At 38.6% G+C, this 19,835-nt stretch overlaps 1 protein-coding gene across 1 annotated transcript; it reads right to left on the bottom strand.

The window, feature by feature from the left end:
- Nucleotides 1-12,796: 12,796 nt before the first annotated feature.
- On the bottom strand, nucleotides 12,797-19,485 carry LOC135555158 (ladderlectin-like). Its single transcript, XM_064987506.1, has 6 exons — nucleotides 19,415-19,485; nucleotides 18,917-19,004; nucleotides 18,606-18,721; nucleotides 18,033-18,182; nucleotides 13,216-13,330; nucleotides 12,797-13,052 (listed from the first exon to the last, which is right to left on the bottom strand). Exons 2-6 carry the CDS (start codon nucleotides 18,990-18,992, stop codon nucleotides 12,961-12,963), a joined length of 549 nt encoding a protein of 182 aa, XP_064843578.1. The 5' UTR covers nucleotides 18,993-19,004; nucleotides 19,415-19,485; the 3' UTR covers nucleotides 12,797-12,960.
- Nucleotides 19,486-19,835: the final 350 nt, after the last annotated feature.

The raw sequence follows: 19,835 nt of genomic DNA, 5'->3' as shown, positions 1-19,835 counted from the left end.
TCGCAGCCGGCCGCGACCGGGAGATCCATGGGGCGACGCACAATTGGCCTAGCGTTGTTCGGGTTAGGGAGGGTTTGGCCGGCAGGGATATCCTTGTCTCGTCGCGCACTAGCGACTCTTGTGGCGGGCCGGGCGCAGTACACGCTGCCCAGGTCATTAGGTGTACAGTGTTTCCTCCGACACATTGGTGTGGCTGGCTTCAGGGTTGGATGCGCGCTGTGTTAAGAAGCAGTGCAGCTTGGTTGGGTTGTGTTTCGTTGGACGCATGGCTCTCGACCTTCGCCTCTCCCGAGCTCGTACGGGAGTTGTAGCGATGAAACAAGATAGTAACTACTAATTAGATCCTACGAAATTGGGGAGAAAAAGGGGGCTAAAAATAATAATAAAAAATATATGTATAAAAAATATTATGATTCCTCAAAGTAACCACCCTTTGCCTTGATGACAGCTTTGCACACTCTTGGCATTCTCTCAACCAGCTTCATCGGGAAAGTTTTCCAACAGTCTTGAAGGAGTTCCCACATACGCTGAGCACTTGTTGGCTGCTTTTCCTTAACTCTGCATTCCAACTCTAATGAACTTATCCTCTGCAGCAGAGGTATCTCTGGGTCTTCCTTTCCTGTGGCGATACTCATGAGAGCCATTTTCATCATAGAGCTTGATGGTTTTTGCAACTGCATTGACTGACCTTCATGTCTTAATGTAATGATGGACTGTCGTTTCTCTTTGCTTATTTGAGCTGTTCTTGGCATAATACGGACTTGGTCTTTTACCAAATAGTGCTATATACCAACCCTATTGTGTGTGTGTGTATATATATATATATATATATATATATAGCGCGACTTTTGACCAGGGCCCATAGGGATTTGTGATGCTATCCATGTCATTGCACATAGTACACTGGCTTCTGTTTCTCTTTGTTACCTTGTTTTTTTATTAAATAGAATAATCTACATTTCTCTAAGTGAGTATGTTTACATGCAAACTAATACATCGAAATGAAACTGATTATGGCAGTAGTCATGTAAACACCTTACTCTGCTCATCTTAATAGGCATCATAATGATCATAAGGTCATGATCGAAGTAAGCATAAGTTTATTAAAACACCTGGATTTTTGTTGAATCTTTCAAATGAATAGTACATGTAAACACCTTAATCGGAATCCAAGCAGTATACAGTGCTGTGAAAAAGTATTTGCCCCTTCCTGATTAGTTTTTTTTTGCACATTTGTCACACTTCAATGTTTCAGATCAAACAAATTAAAATATTACACAAAGATAATATTTGTGTTTTGGATCATTGTCCTGCTGCAGAACCCAAGTGCGCTTCAGCTTGAGGTCACGAACTGATGGCAGGATATTCTCCTTCAGGATTTTTTTGGTAGAGAGCAGAATTCATGGTTCAACCAATCACAGCAAGTCGTCCAGGTCCTGAAGCAGCAAAGCAGCCCCAGAACATCACACTACCAACACCATATTTGACTGTTGGTATGATGTTCTTATTCTGAAATGCTGTGTTACATTTACACCAGAAATAACATGACGTACACCTTCCAAAAAGCTTTTGTCTCGTCAGTCCACAGAATATTTTCCCAAAAGTCTTGGGGATGATCAAGATGTTTTTTGCCAAAAGTGAGACGAGCCTTTATCTTCTTTTTGGTCAGCAGTGATTTTCGCCTTGGAACTCTGCCATGGACGCCAGGTTTGCCCAGTTTCTTTCTTATGGTTGGTTGAGTCCTGAACACTGACCTTAACTTAGGCAAGTGAGGCCTGCAGTTCTTTGGATGTTGATGTGGGTTCTTTTGTGACCTCTTGGATGAGTCGTCGCTGCGCTCTTGGGGTAATTTTGATAGGCCGGCCACTCCTGGGAAGGCTCACCACTGTTCCAAATTTTCTCCATTTGTGGATAATGGCTATTACTGTGTTTGCTGGAGTCCCAAAGCTTTAGAAATGGCTTAGTAACCCTTTCCAGACTGATAGATGTCAATTACTTTGTTTCTCATCTGTTCCTGAACTTCTTTGGATCGTGGCATGATGTCTTGCTTTTTGAGATCTTTTGGCCTATTTCACTTTGTCAGACAGGTTCTATTTATTAAGTGATGTCTTGATTCAACAGATCTGGCAGTAATCAGGCCTGGGTGTGGCTAGTGAAATTGAACTCAGCTATCCAAAAAATGTGATTAACCACAGTAAATTCATGATTTAACAAGGGGGAGCAATTACTTTTTCACTTAGGGCCATGAAGGTTCGGATAGCTTTTTTCCCTTAATAAATAACATTATCACTTAAAAACTGCATTTTGTGTTTACTTGGTTATCTTTGTGTAATATTAAAATTTGTTGGATGATCTGAAACATTTAAGTGTGATAAATGTGCAAAAAAATAAGAAATCAGGAAGGGGGCAAATACCTTTTCACAGCACTGTATTTGATCGGCATATATGCCAGCAGCGCAAGCCTCCCTTTTTTTGCACAAGTGAATTGAGTTGGTATCTAAGAAATAGTTTTCACATTCAAAATGTATGTATATATATATATATATATATATATATATATATATATGTGTGTGTGTGTTACTCCTAGCTGTTTACATAATCGTTGTGAAAAGCTTTGAACAAAGAGGCAAAAAATAACATAAACCTCATTATAATCTTGCAGTGGGATTTAATTTGAAATCTTCTTTAAAAGTGTATTAAACTTTAGTTTTAACAAAAATGTATTAAACTGAGCAATACAAACATACAAACCTCTTTATTTTACTTATTGTTGAAGAAAGGGTTCAAATGAAATTAGGGTTAAGGTACATTTTGCACTTTGCATTTGCTCTATGAAAATTGTGACTTAACTTTATTATTTGTTTGTAGTGGCTATTTAAAAATATATATTTGTATTTATTATCCAGGCTTCTGATAAAAATCAACGAATGAGACATTCCTAACATTACACCCTGTAACAACAACTTCTGTAAGGCTATCGGTCCGGTCCAGCCAGCACGGAAAATTGCAATAGAACAGGAATGTCTGTCATTCTATGAATTCTGTAATTGTAAAGATGGGGTGAAGGGTCAATGTCTTAAGGCTGAGCTGCTGGAGGTGTTACGCCCCTGAAAACAGGGGAGAAATAATCACAAGAGTGATACGGTGTTGTATTCTCAATTCAACGTTTAGTGTAAATATTTCACAAAAGTAACACATTACAAAACAACAGAAAACCCATTATACAAATAACACAGCAAAATATCTTATTAACAACGCATATGTTCATTCACAATCGACATAAGATGACAGCTACTCTCAGTACGATGCTATTCTTCACTTCAACCGAGCAGGGCTAATATTACTCTCTTCAAACTTAACTCTAACTTCCTCAAGACCTTACTAAGACACACCTTAAACACTCTTGACATGTTAGCGAGTTATAACATTTAAATTACTATTTTTATCATCAATAAAGTACCTGAAAACAGGGGAGAAATAATCACGAGAGTGATACGGTGTTGTATTCTCAATTCAACGTTTAGTGTAATGAGAAAAACCGCGATTTTCCACAGGAATATGGGTGGAGACCAGAGCAATGGATCTCCGGCACTACAAAATAAAGTAATCAGTATAACGTTTACGCATCTCTCTTTACACATCTCTCACAATTCGTACACCTTGACAGATTTGAACTTTAACACAATTATATGAATCTTATCAATCTCTATCAACTAATACTGAATGCATCTTTTTAACCTTAGATGTTTTAAGATCCTCACATACTATGAATTTACTAATACTTTTTAATGTATAACAGGCTATGAATATTTCCTTTAACCTGTCACAGAGGGAGATATGCTGCAGGACCAGGGGAGTAGAGAGAAGGGGGGGATGAGGAGAGGAGATGAGAGGGGAAGAGAGGAGGACAGTGTTCGAAGGCTGAAGTGTTAGGGGGGAGATATGCAGTAGGACCAGGAGCATTCCTTTGTGAGGAGAAGAGGGGGTGAGAGGAGGAGAGAGGGGAGGAGAGGGTGAATTGCTAGCATGCCTTTCTTTGTGAGTGTTAGGCCTCTCTCTCTCACCACACCCTGTCGTCTTGGTGAGTTTCTGAATTGCAGGAAGAACAGGACGATGGAATAGATGGAATTCTCTGTCCCAAATGGAACCTCTCACCAGAGCCCTATGAGCCCTGTTCAAAAGAAGTGGTTGGAATAGGGTGCCATGTGGGACACAACCATAGGGTCAAAAGTCTACCCCTTGATAACCTGACCAGTCTTCTATCATATCCATCTTCTACAATTTGGATACTATAGTGGCCTGACCTCTGACCTCTTTTACTGTAGTGTTTAGACGTTGTGAAAGTCTTTGATGACAGGAGTGCAAAAAAAGTGAAAAAACAGCATTAACCTCATAATAATCTAGCAATAGGGCTCTTGTCACGCTCTGGCCTTAGTTATCTTTGTTTTATTTATTATTTTGGTTAGGTCAGGGTGTGACATGGGGGATTGATGTGTTTTGTCTGGTCTAGGGTTTTTTTATGGGGCTGTTTCCTTTCTAGGTAGTTTGTATGTCTATGGTTGCCTAGATTGCTTCTCAATTAGAGGGAGCTGTCTATCGTTGTCTCTGATTGGGAACCATATTTAGGCAGCCATATTCTGTGGGTACTTTGTGGGTGGTTGTCTTCTGTCTTTGTACCAGAGGACTGTTTTTTTTTTTTTTTTCCACAGTTGTTGTTTTGTATTTTGTGGTGTTCACGTTTTTTGTCCTTATTAAACATGTTGAACACTAACCACGTTGCATTTTGGTCCTTTTCTCCTTCAACGGAAGAAAACCGTTACAGCTCTGGTCAAAGTAGTGAACTATATAGGGCAGAGGGAAAATAGTGCCATTGGGATCCAAACTATGTCTTGAAGGTTTCCTGTATAAAACTGTATTTATTGTATGCAAGATATGTTGTTGGCTTTAAAACTTGTTATGGCAAGGAGTTCCCTAAAGGGAACATCCTCTCCCATTCAGCTGAAAAAAAATATTATTTAGAAATATTTAACTTTCACACATTAACCTCTTTGAACTCTAGGGGCGCAATTTCATTTTTGGATGAAAAACGTTCCTGTTTTAAACAAGATATTTTGTCACAAAAAGATGCTCGACTATGCATATAATTGCTACTGTTCGAAAGAAAACACTCTGACGTGTCCAGAAATACAAAGATCTTCTCTGCGCGTGCCCTTTAACGTGAGCTTCAGGCAAAACCAAGATGAGATGGCATCCAGGAAATGACAAGGATTTTTGAGGCTCTGTTTGTCATGATCTCCTTATATGGCTGTGAACGCAAGAGGAATGAGTCTGCCCTTTCTGTCGTTTCCCCAAGGTGTCTGCAGCATTGTGACGTATTTGTCGGCAGATCATTGGAAGATTGACCATAAGAGACCACATTTACCACGTGTCCGCCCGGTGTCCTGTGCCGAAATTGGTGCTTAAAAGTCACCTGCCAGTATTTTTCCAAACAATACAGGGAGTAAAGCAAGCTTCCACGAACTGCATGTCAATGAAGAGATATGTGAAAAAACACCTTGAGGACTGATTCCAAACAACGTTTGCCATGTTTCGGTCGATATTATGTAGTTAATCCGGAAAAAAGTTTTACGTTGTAGGTGACTGCATTTTCGGTTCGTTTCAGTAGCCAGGCGCAATGTAGAAAACGGAACGATTTCTCCTACACACAGACGCTTTCAGGAAACACTGCGCATTTGGTGTGTAACTGAGAGTCTCCTCATTGAAAACATCAGAAGCTCTTCAAAGGTAAATGATTTTATTTATTTGGTTATCTGGTTTTTGTGAAAATGTTGCGTGCTACATGTTATTCAAAATGCATTGCTAGCTTTGCATACTCTTACACAAATTAGTCAATTTCTATGGTTCAAAAGCATATTTTGAAAATCTGAGATGACAGTGTTGTTAAGAAAAGGCTAAGCTTGAGAGCAGATGCATTATTTTCATTTTATTTGCAATTTTCAGAAATCGTTAACGTTACATTATGCTAATGAGCTTCAGGCTATAACTGTATACAGGGTTTTTTCATAGCCAAACGTGAACAAAACGGAGCGATTTGTCCTACACAAATAATATTTTTTTGAAAAACTGCACATTTGCTATGTAACTGAGAGTCTCCTCATTGAAAACATCCGAAGCTCTTCAAAGTTAATGATTTTATTTATTTGGTTATCTGGCTTTTGTGAAAATGTTGCGTGCTACATGCTACACAAAATGCTATGCTAGCTTTGCATACTCTTACACAAATTAGTCCATTTCTATGGTTCAAAAGCATATTTTGAAAATCTGAGATGACAGTGTTGTTAAGAAAAGGCTAAGCTTGAGAGCAAACGCATTATTTTAATTTTATTTGCGATTTTCAGAAATCGTTAACGTTGCGTTATGCTAATGAGCCTGAGGCTTTAGTCACGATCCCGGATCCGGGATGGGGAGTTTCAAGAAGTTAACAAGTCCAATACAGAAAATGAAAGATAAATATCTTGCTAATCTACCCACCGTGTCCGATTTTAAAATGTTTTCCAGCGAAAACAACATATTTATGTTAGATGACCACCAAATTCAAAAACACACACAGCCATTTTTTACAGTCACAAAAGCAGAAATATAGATAACATGAATCACTAACCTTTGATTATCTCCATCAGATGAGATTCATAGGCCATCATGTTATACATGTATAGTGTGTTTTGTTCGATAATGTGCATATATATATATATATATGAATCTCAGTTTTCATTGGCGCGTTACGTGCTTATTGATTCCAAAACATCCGGAGACTTTGCAGAAATACTCACAATAAACATTGATAAAAGATGCAAGTGTTATTCACAGAATTAAAGATAAACGTATCCTCTATGCAATCGCTGTGTAAGATTGTTTTTAAACTTTACGGAAAAAGAATAATCTGAGATCGGCGCTCAGAACCCAAAGAAATAGCCACCATTTTGGCGTCAACAGAAGCTACAAAAAACACTAAATATCCGCTTATCTTTGAATATCTTCATCAGAAGGCAGGTCCAGGAATCCCAGTTTGACAATAAAATGACTGATTTGTTCCATAAAGCCCATCATTTAGCCAAGTATTCAATCCTCAAAAAGCACGAGCAATTCCTCCAGACAAAAACTCAAAAAGTTCCGTTACAGGTCGTAGAAACAAGTCAAACGATGTATGCAATCCATATTTAGGATGTTTTAAACATTAATCAGCAATAAGGTTCCAACCGGAGAATTTCATTGTCTGAAGAAACGCATTGGAACGCAAGAACACTCTCTCGTGACGGTGCGCAATGAGACCGAGGCTTTCTACGAGACCACCCACTCAAAGAGCTATTATGAGCCCGTACTTTATAGTAGAATCATACAACCAGAATCTAAAGACAGTGACATCTTGTGGAAGCCCTAGGAAGTGCATGCTCATCCATATCTAAGATGGACATCAAATGGCACTGTTTTCAAAATTGAGTTCCCACTTCCTGTTTTGATTTCTTCTCAGGTTTTTGTCTGTGCTGACATATTTAGTGAACGTTGACATTTGCAGTGTACCAACTTAAGATGGTACTACCAGAAAGTCTAAAAAAACACACCTCCTGAAAATAACCTTGGATTACATTTTACATGACCCATGTTTTAACCCAACAACATAACATTTAGGGTTATTCACCCAACCCAACTGGCTGGGTAAAAATAAGCATGTCCTGTCCAATTATAACCCAGCGCTGGGTTACCAAATAACGCAAATTGGGTTGATTTTTAACCCAAATATGTTTTTGAGTGCATAGATCCTCATAGACCCAGGCTGGTGCTATTTGGTGTTTGAAGGAAGTTTGATGATGCAATAAAACCTTCTCTCTGATTTGACATAAAAGTATGTGCTATGATAGGCTACAATGTGATATTATATAATGTTATACAATGGGTGGGTCTAATCCTGAATGCTGATTGGTTAAATCCGCATTCCAGCCGGTGTCTATTCCACAACTTACCACCGACTAAATCTAATGTTGGGCAATACTGGTGTCTCAATATAGCCCTAGTTTTTCAAACACGGATCTCTCTCTCTCTCTCTCTCTCTCTCTCTCTCTCTCTCTCTCTCTCTCTCTCTCAAATGGTTTTGGAAAATGTTTAGCTTTTGAGACTGGCTAAAAAGGGTCATAGCAGAGCATGTGCATGAGCATCTATCCACAAGCCTTGTTAGCATATACCCTTTGAGAATGAATTAACAAATTATTACTTAACACAAATTTATGTACCAGATTGCTTTTGGGAAATTAATTTGGCCAGTTTTCTTTTGCACATTGAAGGACCTGGCAGGTAGCCTAGCATTTAAGAGTGTTGGTAAACAATCTGTTGATGTGCCATTGAGAAAAGCAATTTACCCTAATTCCTCTGGATAAGAACGTCTGCTAAAATGACAAAAAAAGGACTCCTGCAAAACTGAGGTTAAGGTAGTGATGTCATGTGTGCTATTCTGGTGCTGAACTGTGGACCTACAGTTGAAGTCGGAAGTTTACAGACACCTTAGCCAAATTCATTTCAACTCAGTTTTTCACAATTCCTGACATTTAATTCTAGTAAAAATTCCCTGTCTTAGTAAGTTAGGATCACCACTTTATTTTAAGAATGTGAAATGTCAGAATAATAGTAGAGAGAAATATATATTTCAGCTTTAATTTCTTTCATCACATTCCCAGTGGGTCAGAAGTTTACATACACTCAATTAGTATTTGGTTGCATTGCCTTTAAATTGTTTAACTTGGGTCAAACCTTTCAGGTAGCCTTCCACAAGCTCCCCACAATAAGTTGGGTAAATTTTGGCCCTTTCCTCCTGACAGAGCTTGTTTGTAGGCCTCCTCGATCGCACACGCTTTTTCAGTTCTGCCCACAAATGGGAGGATTGATGTCAGGGCTTTGTGATGGCCACTCCAAGACCTTGAATTTGTTGTCCTTAAGCCATTTCGCCACAACTTTGGAAATATGCTTGGGGTCATTGTCCATTTGGAAGACCCATTTGCCACCAAGCTTTAACTTCCTGACTGATGTCTTGAAATGTTGGTTCAATATATCCACATAATTTTCCATCCTCATGATGTCATCTATTTTGTGAAGTGCACCAGTCCCTCCTGCAGCAAAGCACCCACACAACATGAAGCTGCCACCTACCTGCTTCACGTTTGGGATAGTCTTCTTCGGTTTGCAAGCCTCCCCCTGTTTCCTCCAAACATAACAATGGTCATTATGGCCAAACAATTATATTTTTGTTTCATCAGACCAAAGGACATTTCTCCAAAACGTACGATCTTTGTCCCCATGTGCAGTTGCAAACCGTACTCTGGCTTTTTTTATGGCGGTTTTGGAGCAGTGGCTTCTTCCTTGCTGAGCGGCCTTTCAGGTTATGTCGATATAGGACTTGTTTTACTGTGGAAATAGATACTTTTGTACCTGTTTCCTACAGCATCTTCACAAGGTCCTTTGTTGTTGTTCTGGGATTGATTTGCACTTTTCGCACCAAAGTACGTACATCTCTAGGAGACTCTCCTTCCTGAGCGGTATGACGGCTGCGTGGTGTTTATACGTGTGTACTATTGTTTGTACAGATGAATGTGGCACCTTCAGATATTTGGAAATTGCTCCCAAGGATGAGCCAGACTTGTGGAGGTATCCCATTTTTTTCTGAGGTCTTGGCTGATTTCCTTTGATTTTCCCATGATGTCAAGCAAAGAAGCACTGCGTTTGAAGGTCGGCCTTGAAATACATCCACAGGTACACCTCCAATTGACTCAAATTATGTCAATTAGCCTATCAGAAGCTTCTTGAGCCATGACATAATTTTCTGGATTTTTCAAGCTGTTTAACTCTTGAAACTCCCCATCCCGGATCCGGGATTGTGACTAAGCCTCAGGCTCATTAGCATAACGCAACGTTAACAATTTCTGAAAATCGCAAATAAAATTAAAATAATGCGTTTGCTCTCAAGCTTAGCCTTTTCTTAACAACACTGTCATCTCAGATTTTCAAAATATGCTTTTGAACCATAGAAATTGACTAATTTGTGAAAGAGTATGCAAAGCTAGCATAGCATTTTGTGTAGCATGTAGCACGCAACATTTTCACAAAAGCCAGATAACCAAATAAATAAAATCATTTACCTTTGAAGAGCTTCTGATGTTTTCAATGAGGAGACTCCCAGCCACATACCAAATGCGCAGTGTTTCCTGAAAGCGTCTGTGTGTAGGAGAAATCGTTCCGTTTTCTACATTGCGCCTGGCTACCGAAACGAACCGAAAATGCAGTCACCTACAACGTGAAACTTTTTCCGGATTAACTACATAATATTGACCGAAACATGGCAAACGTTGTTTGGAATCAATCCTCAAGGTGTTTTTTCACATATCTCTTCATTGACATGCAGTTCGTGGAAGCTTGCTTCTCTCTCTGTGCCCCATGGAAAAATACTGGCAGGTGACTTTTGCGCACCAATTTCGGCGCAGGACACCGGGCGGACACGTGGTAAATGTGGTCTCTTATGGTCAATCTTCCAACGATCTGCCTACAAATACGTCACAATGCTGCAGACACCTTGGGGAAACGACAGAAAGGGCAGACTCATTCCTCTTGCGTTCACAGCCATATAAGGAGATCATGAAAGACAGAGCCTCAAAAATCCTTGTCATTTCCTGGATGCCAAGTCATCTTGGTTTTGCCTGAAGCTCACGTTAAAGGGCACGCACAGAGAAGATATTTGTATTTCTGGACACGTCAGAGTGTTTTCTTTCGAACAGTAGCAATTATATGCATAGTCGAGCATCTTTTTGTGACAAAATATCTTGTTTAAAACGGGAACGTTTTTCTTCCAAAAATGAAATTGCACCACCATAAGTGTAAGAGGTTAAAGGCACAGTCAACTGAGTGAATGTAAACTTCTGACCCACTGGAATTGTGATACAGTGAATTGTACGTGAAATAATCTGTCTGTAAACAATTGTTGGAAAAATTACTTGAGTCATGCACAAAGTAGATGTCCTAACCGACTGCCAAAACTATAGTTTGTTAACAAGAAATATGTGGAGTGGTCGAAAAACAAGTTTTAATGACTCCTACCTAAGTGATTTAAAACTTCCGACTTCAACTGTACATGTGGTGCAGAGATTTTTTAGTAGCTTGTGTTGTGGAATTATCCTGTGATTAAAACATGTACATTTTAATTAATGTGTTGGACTAATTAATCATGAATTGGTAACTAGATTCTGATTAAGGGAAAGTTATACCTTACAGACGTATTCCCTTGTGCCTATTTGTACACGGATCAAACATGTAATAATGTAGCGTGGGGACTGACAGATTGTTTCCATGATGCACTTGGTCAGAAACGTAGCAGTTTCATAGGAACTTAAAATTACAACAGGAAAATATTGCAGGTTTAAAGAAAGTTTGTGTCAATTCCAAGCAGTTTGCCATTGGGCGAAGATGAGATTTTCCAATTTCATAACACATTTCCTGCAATTGTACACATTTTGCCATAGGGTGGAGAGAAATGTTTGCAGTTTTAAACCACATTTCCTGTAATTTTACACATTTTGCCATGTTAATATGATATCTGAGTGAGAGAGACTAATGAAATCAATGGGGTCCCCCTGGAGGTGTGAATGTAGCAGAAGTGAGCTGCAGGTGAGTTCTAGTACCCATTGTGATGTCATCCCGCCTGAGACTGTCTGCCTGTACTGTCTCCTGTCTGTCATAAACATGGGTTGGTAGACCAGTGGTTGGCACGTTATCTTCAAGTGTCATTTGATGAGTGTTCACGTGCCATGAAGCCTAAAATTATACATAGGCTTTCATCATTATTGATGACAATATATAACATACATAGGATCTCATTAATAATCTTTCAATAATGATGTTAATGTAAAATTACAATGTGAGGTTTTGTACATAAAGAAATAACCCTACATTTTGAGTAGAAAATCCGGAATGAAACTTACTGTCCTACTCTGTCTATATTCAACTGTCAGATGTTGTTTGAAGTACAGCTGCCCAACATAACTATTGACCGGTCTTCTCATCAACTTGTCACTGGAAACAGTTTTTGTGTTTACCAATGTAATGTAACATGATGTGCTAGGCTATAATATATTAGTATACTATATCATATTCTCACTCATTCAGCAAGTACAAAGTAGCAAATAACAAAACTAAATGTGTTGATTACCATGATCATGTTGATGTAATTATACTACATAGCTGTTAACAGAGGGAATGAACATGTCACACTGTGACTATCACACCATTCCATACAACTCTAATATATTTGGCTGGAACAAGCACATCTTGTACTCACACATGTCTATAACCAGTGAGAGTTTGGAAACAAAAAGCTACATTCTGTGATTCTAAGAACAGTCAAACGGCTGACCCGTTACTTGGTATAGAGAGAATGGATGATGTAGGGAAACGTAACGCCTCTCAAATTCATAGACAGCGCTCTAACGGTCTATGACAACCACATGATAATGTTTGACTTATTTTAAAGCAATATACATTGTTTGTTTACATTCATGTTGTTTGTGGAGTAATACAACCTTTTTGGTTATACAAGAAATCAATTATAAATTAAATTCTCCAAGAATAATTGAAAGAATATCAAAGAATTTAAATGACCGCTGAACAGACTCCCAGATCTTAGACTATCTTAACGAAACACTTCAAAGGATTTGACAATTATGGAACTATCATTCATGTTTAAATAATGACTCCTGAGAGAAAATAATGTGTACACCTGTTTTATTGACAACAAACCACATCAACATTGTCTGCAACAAGTAACTAAACTTTCATTTTACAGCAACAAATAATCTTCATAAAGTATTTGATTTTACCATAAACATTGTTCAGTTAGGTTGCTGACACTACGCAGTAGAATGTTTGGTTTCAGTTGATAGTTTGACGGATTGAACAGGTCCTTATGGAGCACACAGAGGGATATCTCCTTTCACATAATTCATCATTCCAGGCATCTTTACCTTAAGAGGAAACACAGAATAGAAATGAACTCTCAAATCAATTCAGATATAAACATAAAAATTAAAATAAAAGTGTGTTTGTGTCAGATTTATTTGTTATACTTACTATGAATAACGTTTAATTTGATGAATGGATCAGTGAATGATAGTGGGCTTACTGTACCTCCAAAGTTCATCTGAACACATGGCTCTCTGGCACCATTATAGTTATTGGGCTCGTCTTCCGCCCAGTTCTGGTGATTAAATGTAGATCCGTCACTCCAGAACCATAGCCTGTCCTGTGAGGAAGAACTGAGGTCTCAGTATCAAAGAAATCACATATAACTAGAACACAACCGTTTAAAGATGGAATCCGCAGTAGGGGGAAACAGCACCACTGACCGCCACACCAACATTGTTATTGATTTTGTTGCCAAGTTGAGGAGCGTTGAGCAGCATGTTAAAAATGGTGGTACATCATGTGCCCTTCTATAACACGTGCAATGATGTCTGAAGGGAAAAAGAGTGTTTGTTGTTTGCTGTAATTTATTTGTTGTTTTTGATATCATTTATACTTTTTGAATTATAACCATAGGCTTCAATGGGACGTATTTTGATTATCTACTGCTCTTGAAATGTTAATGCTACAAACATTAAACCAACATTGACATGTACAGGCTGATGTACAGACTGACTCACCTTAGATTGCTGCAAAATAGCTTTTTGCTATCTTTTTGCTCATATAAAGCTTGTTCTATCCCCATTCATTTGAATGGTGTAACGCAGGCTTCGACATTCTAAACTGAAATCACTGCCACAGATTTTGTAATATTTAAACAATGTATGACTTATGATGCTATAGTACTCTATCTAGCCTACTATGCTGTCCCACTATAACCCACTGTGTCAGTTGATACTGCAGTGGGCATCTATAAGATCTTCCAAACCTAGGTCAGAGAATAGAGAATAGAGAGATTTTACTCCAAATCTGATGGGTTATATGAGTCTCATCAGTCCAAACCAGTTGAGAGTTACCAGCAGGTGTTTTGATAATAGAAAAAGGCAGTGAGTCAGTGCTTCCTCCACCACAGACAAGACATTTCTTTGGAGTTGTTAACATAATGTTTTGATATTTTTATATGATCAACCCATAAATAATCTAGACCTACATGCAACAGTATATCTTGCGCTTAAGACAATGATTTCACATGAGGCATGATTTCACATGAGGCCTTATTCACATGATATGCCTAAATACATCTAACCACTAGGCTAATAAATAATCACATATTGTTTCCGACAATTTCAATAACCATGTTATTTCAAGTGGAATATCATGTTGTTAAAAGAATGGCTAAATTGGACATGCTTATAGAATTGGGTAATTGAAAGCATTTAGGGGCTATTTAAACTTTAATGGTGTTCGGTCAAAATAATAGCCCTTTCAAGCATTTATGCAACATTTCGGAAAGTAACTTGATGCCTACTGTTAGAAAAACCATTTAGCATTGTTAAATGGAAGTAACCACTGTGTGAATAAAACAATAATTTTATCAAAATTCTGCTTTTAACAACCATTATACTGTATGATTCAGTGCCATATGCCCAGGGTTGGGTACTGTAGGTTACTTTCTAAATGTAACTCGGTTACAGTTACTAGTTACCTGTTCAAAATTGTAATCAGTAATGTAACTTTTGGATTACCCAAACTCAGTAATATGATAGCTCAAGAGGCATTAGAAGAAGATAAATTAATATTACCAATTGAACTACATTTTTTGCAGGATAAATTAATGTTAGAGTTTAAATAGCCATAAATGTTTAATTGTACTTGTGTTATTTATGTAGGCTTATACTACAGATAATAATATGATTAAACTACATCTTTACATGAAACAAAGAACAAAGTCTGTCAGATTTCCAGTCATTCCAATTCATAGAATACTCCTTGTTTAACCTGAGCATAACTTAAAAACTAAGGACTGATTGGGATCATTGCTTTGAGTTGAATAAGAAATGCTGCTTTCGGAATGGCATGCTCTGGGCACTAGCCTACCAAAAAATGGTATTTGTATGTGAAACATTTATGCCATTTGCTCCATTTGCTATAGGCCTACTGTTGACTTTTTTGTTGGTTACACTTTGATATCTTGAAAATTTGCAGCTATTTAAGTCTATCAAAAGAGCATGAGTTTGAGCATGTGTCCGTTAAACATATTGAAATATATATCATCATCAGAAATTAGATTGCAGTATTAAAATAGAGGGCAGCATTTTCACTTATGGATAAATAGCGTGCCCAATTTCAACTTCCTGCTAATCAGGCCAAGAATATAAGATATGCATATTATTAGTAGATTTGGATTCTAAAACTGTTTGAATCATGTCTCTGAGTATAACAGAACTTATGTAGCAGGCAAAACCCAGAGGACTAACCATTCATAAATTTGTTTTTTTTTGAGGTCACTGTCTATTCAATGAGTTTTCATTGGGGAACTATATTTCTGAGGCACTTGTTTGCAGTTCCTACCTCTTCCACTTCCACTGGATGTCACCAGTCGTTGGAAAATAGCTGAGGTTATTCCTATGTGAAATGAAGAAGTGCGACCATCTTGAATAAGTGTAACTCTGTTGAGAGTTGGGCAAGACTAGAAAAGTAGTGTTAGTTTCCTCTTGTCCTGTATTGAAAGCATTTAGGCCCGTCTTCAATTTGATCGATTATTAAGGTTTAAAATACCTAAAGTTGTATTACAAAAGTATTTTGAAACGTTTTGGCAAAGTTTACAGGTAACTTTTGAGATATTTTGTAGTGGCTTTGCGCAAATTGGAAGCTCTTTTTTTCTGGATCAAACTCGCCAAATAACTTGACATTTTGGATATATATGGACGGAATTATTCGAACAAAAGGACCAGAATTTGATTTTTATATAATTTTATTTGAATTTGCCGCTCTGCATTTCCCTGGCTTTTGGCCAAGTGGGACGCGACTGTCCCCCTATCCTAGAGAAGTTAAAAGCCCTGCTCTCGGCCTCATTCAATTAAACTAGTTATTGACAGTATGGAGACAAGCAGTGCAGGTGTTGCAAGAGTGCATTTTTCACTGGCTGTCCACTAGTCACAAAAACAATGATTGATAGATAGCTTGAACTTCAATTCAACCATTATTGGGTTAAAATACACATATACATTTGTGAACAGTCACCCACAACTTAAAAACTGTCGATGCCTCAAATAGCTAAATGAGAGACCAGCAGTGTGATTCACATCAATTATAAGTAGATATGTAGATATCAATAATAAGTGATATCCGTATCGCCCGTAGGCTACACCACTGCTGTTGTCCTAACCTCCAAGTGTTTATTCAAGTTGGATAATCTTTGGATGCGGACAGCAGTTGCTCCCTTTGGAAGACATTGCCCTGTGTGAATTTAAGTATGCTCTCTCTAATTCTCTCTTTCTCTCTCTCGGAGGACCTGAGCCCTAGGACCATGCCTCAGGACTACCTGGCATGATGACTCCTTGCTGTCCCCAGTCCACGTGGCCATGCTGCTGCTCCAGTTTCAACTGTTCTGCCTGCGGCTATGGAACCCTGACCTGTACACCGGACGTGCTACCTGTCCCAGACCTGCTGTTTTCAACTCTCTACAGCAGGAGCGGTAGAGATACTCTAAATGATCGGCTATGAAAAGCCAACTGACATTTACTCCTGAGGTGCTGACTTGTTGCTCGACAACTACTGTGATTATTATTATTAGTAAACATTTATACATTTATTTGTAAACATTTATAAACATTTGAACATCTTGGCCATGTTCTGTTATAATCTCCACCTGGCACCACGAGAAGAGGACTGGTCACCCCTCACAGCCTGGTTCCTCTCTAGGTTTCTTCCTAGGTTCTGGCCTTTTTAGGGAGTTTTTCCTAGCCACCGTGCTTCAACACCGTGCATTGCTTGCTGTTTGGGGTTTTAGGCTGGGTTTCTGTACAGCACTTTGAGATATCAGCTGATGTAAGAAGGGCAATATAAATACATTTGATTTGACATAGCTTGGACTGTGGCCTACAAAAGCCTATTCCTGCTCTTTTCCCGCAATCCATCAAACACATTTGGTGTCATAGTGGTCTCCGACTTGAAGTCATATTCGCTCAGGTTGAACAAAGTTAAACTTGCAACTTTTTTAAATGCTGATTTGAATATTTTGACAAAACAGAAAGATGTCAACGACTAAATAATATTCTAACATCCTTTCTGAATTGAAAAGTAATCCTAGAAGTAATCATCCAGTTTTTCTAAAGTGTCAGTAATCCGATTACAATATTTTGTTCTGGGAATGTAACAGATTAGTTTTTTTGCAATCCATTACATGTAATGTGTTAATCCCCAACCCTGAATATGCCTATCACATTATTTAAAATATCAGAATTGGTCAAACAAAACAGAAAATGCATCCCAACATATTAGGAAATGATCCTAAGTATGCAAACAGATCCTGTCAGGTGCAAATTATATCAAACGTTTTACCATTGCAACATTTAATGTAATGTCATGTTTACCATGGTCATCTGAAGGGTGCTATAGAGTTCACAGCTGCCGAATCCTCATTGCGATTGGCTATTCACCATAATTTGTAACATGTCAATGAGCATCATCACTATCTTTCCTTTGTCGTACCTCAAAATGTCATGATTACCAGCTGAGATAAACTTTAGTGACTTGATTTTACTCCTGGCTCAGAGTTTGTCTGAGCAGTGTCTTAACATCACCCCAAAAGTTATTTTGTCTTAAAACAGGTTTAACAGGATTCATTTTCTGACACGTTTTGTGAGTACGGCCCTGACTTCACAAGTGACCCTTGACATATTGATGAGCATACCAACGATCCTATTCATCTGTGAGTATACTATAGCTGGACTGTTCAGGTAGAGTAAACATTTCACTTTTACTGTAGTAATTTTCTATTAAGGTATTTGAACTTTTACTCAAATATGACAATTGGGTACCTTTTCCACATTTGCCTGAACAGCATCATATCCTCCAATCCAGGTCAGAGGGAAATCGCCAGTCTTGATCAACACCACCGCCTGTAGAAATTGGGACTCCCTAGAGCTGTGCACAGACGCCAGGTTTGCTCCAAGGAACATACAGTGGCGCTAGAGCAAGCCATAGACAGGGACAAAGACATGTCATAATGTAGGTATTAGTCAGTTGTCCAGTCTTTGTGAGAATTTGTTGTCTAGGACTCTCACAATCAAATATTGGCCATCACAACTAATGTTCTTTGAAATAGGCTCATCGAGATATTAGTGTCTATATTAGTGTCTATGTCTTAACTAATGGCCTGTGGGTTCCAATATACAGGAGTTCTGACTCCACACATTAAATAAATATTGCAAAGCCTAGAAATGTCTAACTAGACAATAACTTAAAGGGGAGGTTCAGTATTTTACATACTGGACATCCATGTGATGCCTGTTACAATAAGGCAAAATCCCCTTTAAGGTAACATCACACCAAATACGCAAGTTGATTTCAATTGAACTTCTTTAATTCACAGTAGAGGGTAAGCATTATACCTCTGCTTCAGGCCATGTCCTTGCAGTCTGGACAAACATGAAGCAGCGTGAATTAAACTGGAACCAGTCTGTGGGGCATGGGCTTTTTTTATTTGCTGCAGATGCCACCATAGCATCTGTAAGGAGAAGACACAGGGCACATTAGAAATTGCAGCCAACTTTCAAGGTGGGTTGAGACTGACTGATCTACAAATCACCTGGCATCATAAATAACTACTCAATATTATTTGTAGATCAGTCATTCCACACACACTAACACTCCCCCCCGCTACAACATAAAAAATATGTTTGAGTGTGAGGTGAACTCTTACTTGCTTCATCCAGAGTTAAGGCTTCGCTCAGTGCAATGGCAGCGCTGAGAAGCAGAAGAATGGTCAACATCGCCATGGTGATAGTCTCCTGGGAGAGAAAGAGAGAGCGAGAGACACACACACAGACAGACAGTGAAAGAGAAGCCATCAAGTCAAAGTCAGTGAGTACTTCAGAGTGTAGGTAAGTTTCCCTAACCTCTCTTGGAGTACCCCCAGCCATTCCACTTATCGGATATATTCCAGTACTATTACATTAGAGCAGATTCAGCTAATGTAGGGCTGAGGAATACCAAGTATCATGTGTTCCACCACATAGAGGAGATTAGCCAAGCACACATGAATATGCATGTCCCTATTCCATATATAGTGCAGTACTTTTAACCAGGGTTAAAGGTGCTCTATGGGCCCTGGTGAAAAGTAGTGCACTATATAGGGAATAGGGTGCCATTTGGCATGCATTCAGATACAGTTTTAGATGAACAGATGTTGAAATCTCACCTTCTAAAATGTTCCGTTGTAGCTTCACTTCTTTGGAGATCTTCAGAGGTCTTCACTGGGTATCTCTCTCTGTCCTGCCTATGTGTTGAGTTCTACCTCTCCCTACTCCCCTTTTTTAAGGACCTGTCCAGACAGACCCCTCCCTCTTTTTCTCTCATCCTCAAGACCTGCTGGACCTGTCCGATAGCTACCTGTTTGACAGGGTTGGGTTCAATCCAATTTGCAGGTAGTCATTTGTATTTATAATTTAAAAATTAGCAACTTTGAAATAAATTAATGGGTTGCACGTTGCGTCACAATTTTGTTATGAAGATTCTCCTGAGCACAGGTACCCGACTGAAGGTTTTACTTAATTCTACCTAATTGGCGCTGATGAAGACGTAGCCTAAAGTGCATTTAGTGGCTTGGAAACACAATGACA

The sequence above is a fragment of the Oncorhynchus masou genome, chromosome 15 (genome assembly GCF_036934945.1).
Source record: "Oncorhynchus masou masou isolate Uvic2021 chromosome 15, UVic_Omas_1.1, whole genome shotgun sequence".
NCBI lineage: Eukaryota > Metazoa > Chordata > Actinopteri > Salmoniformes > Salmonidae > Oncorhynchus > Oncorhynchus masou.
Note: the sequence above shows the minus strand (reverse complement) of the source record. Positions and strands in the feature narration are given on the sequence as shown.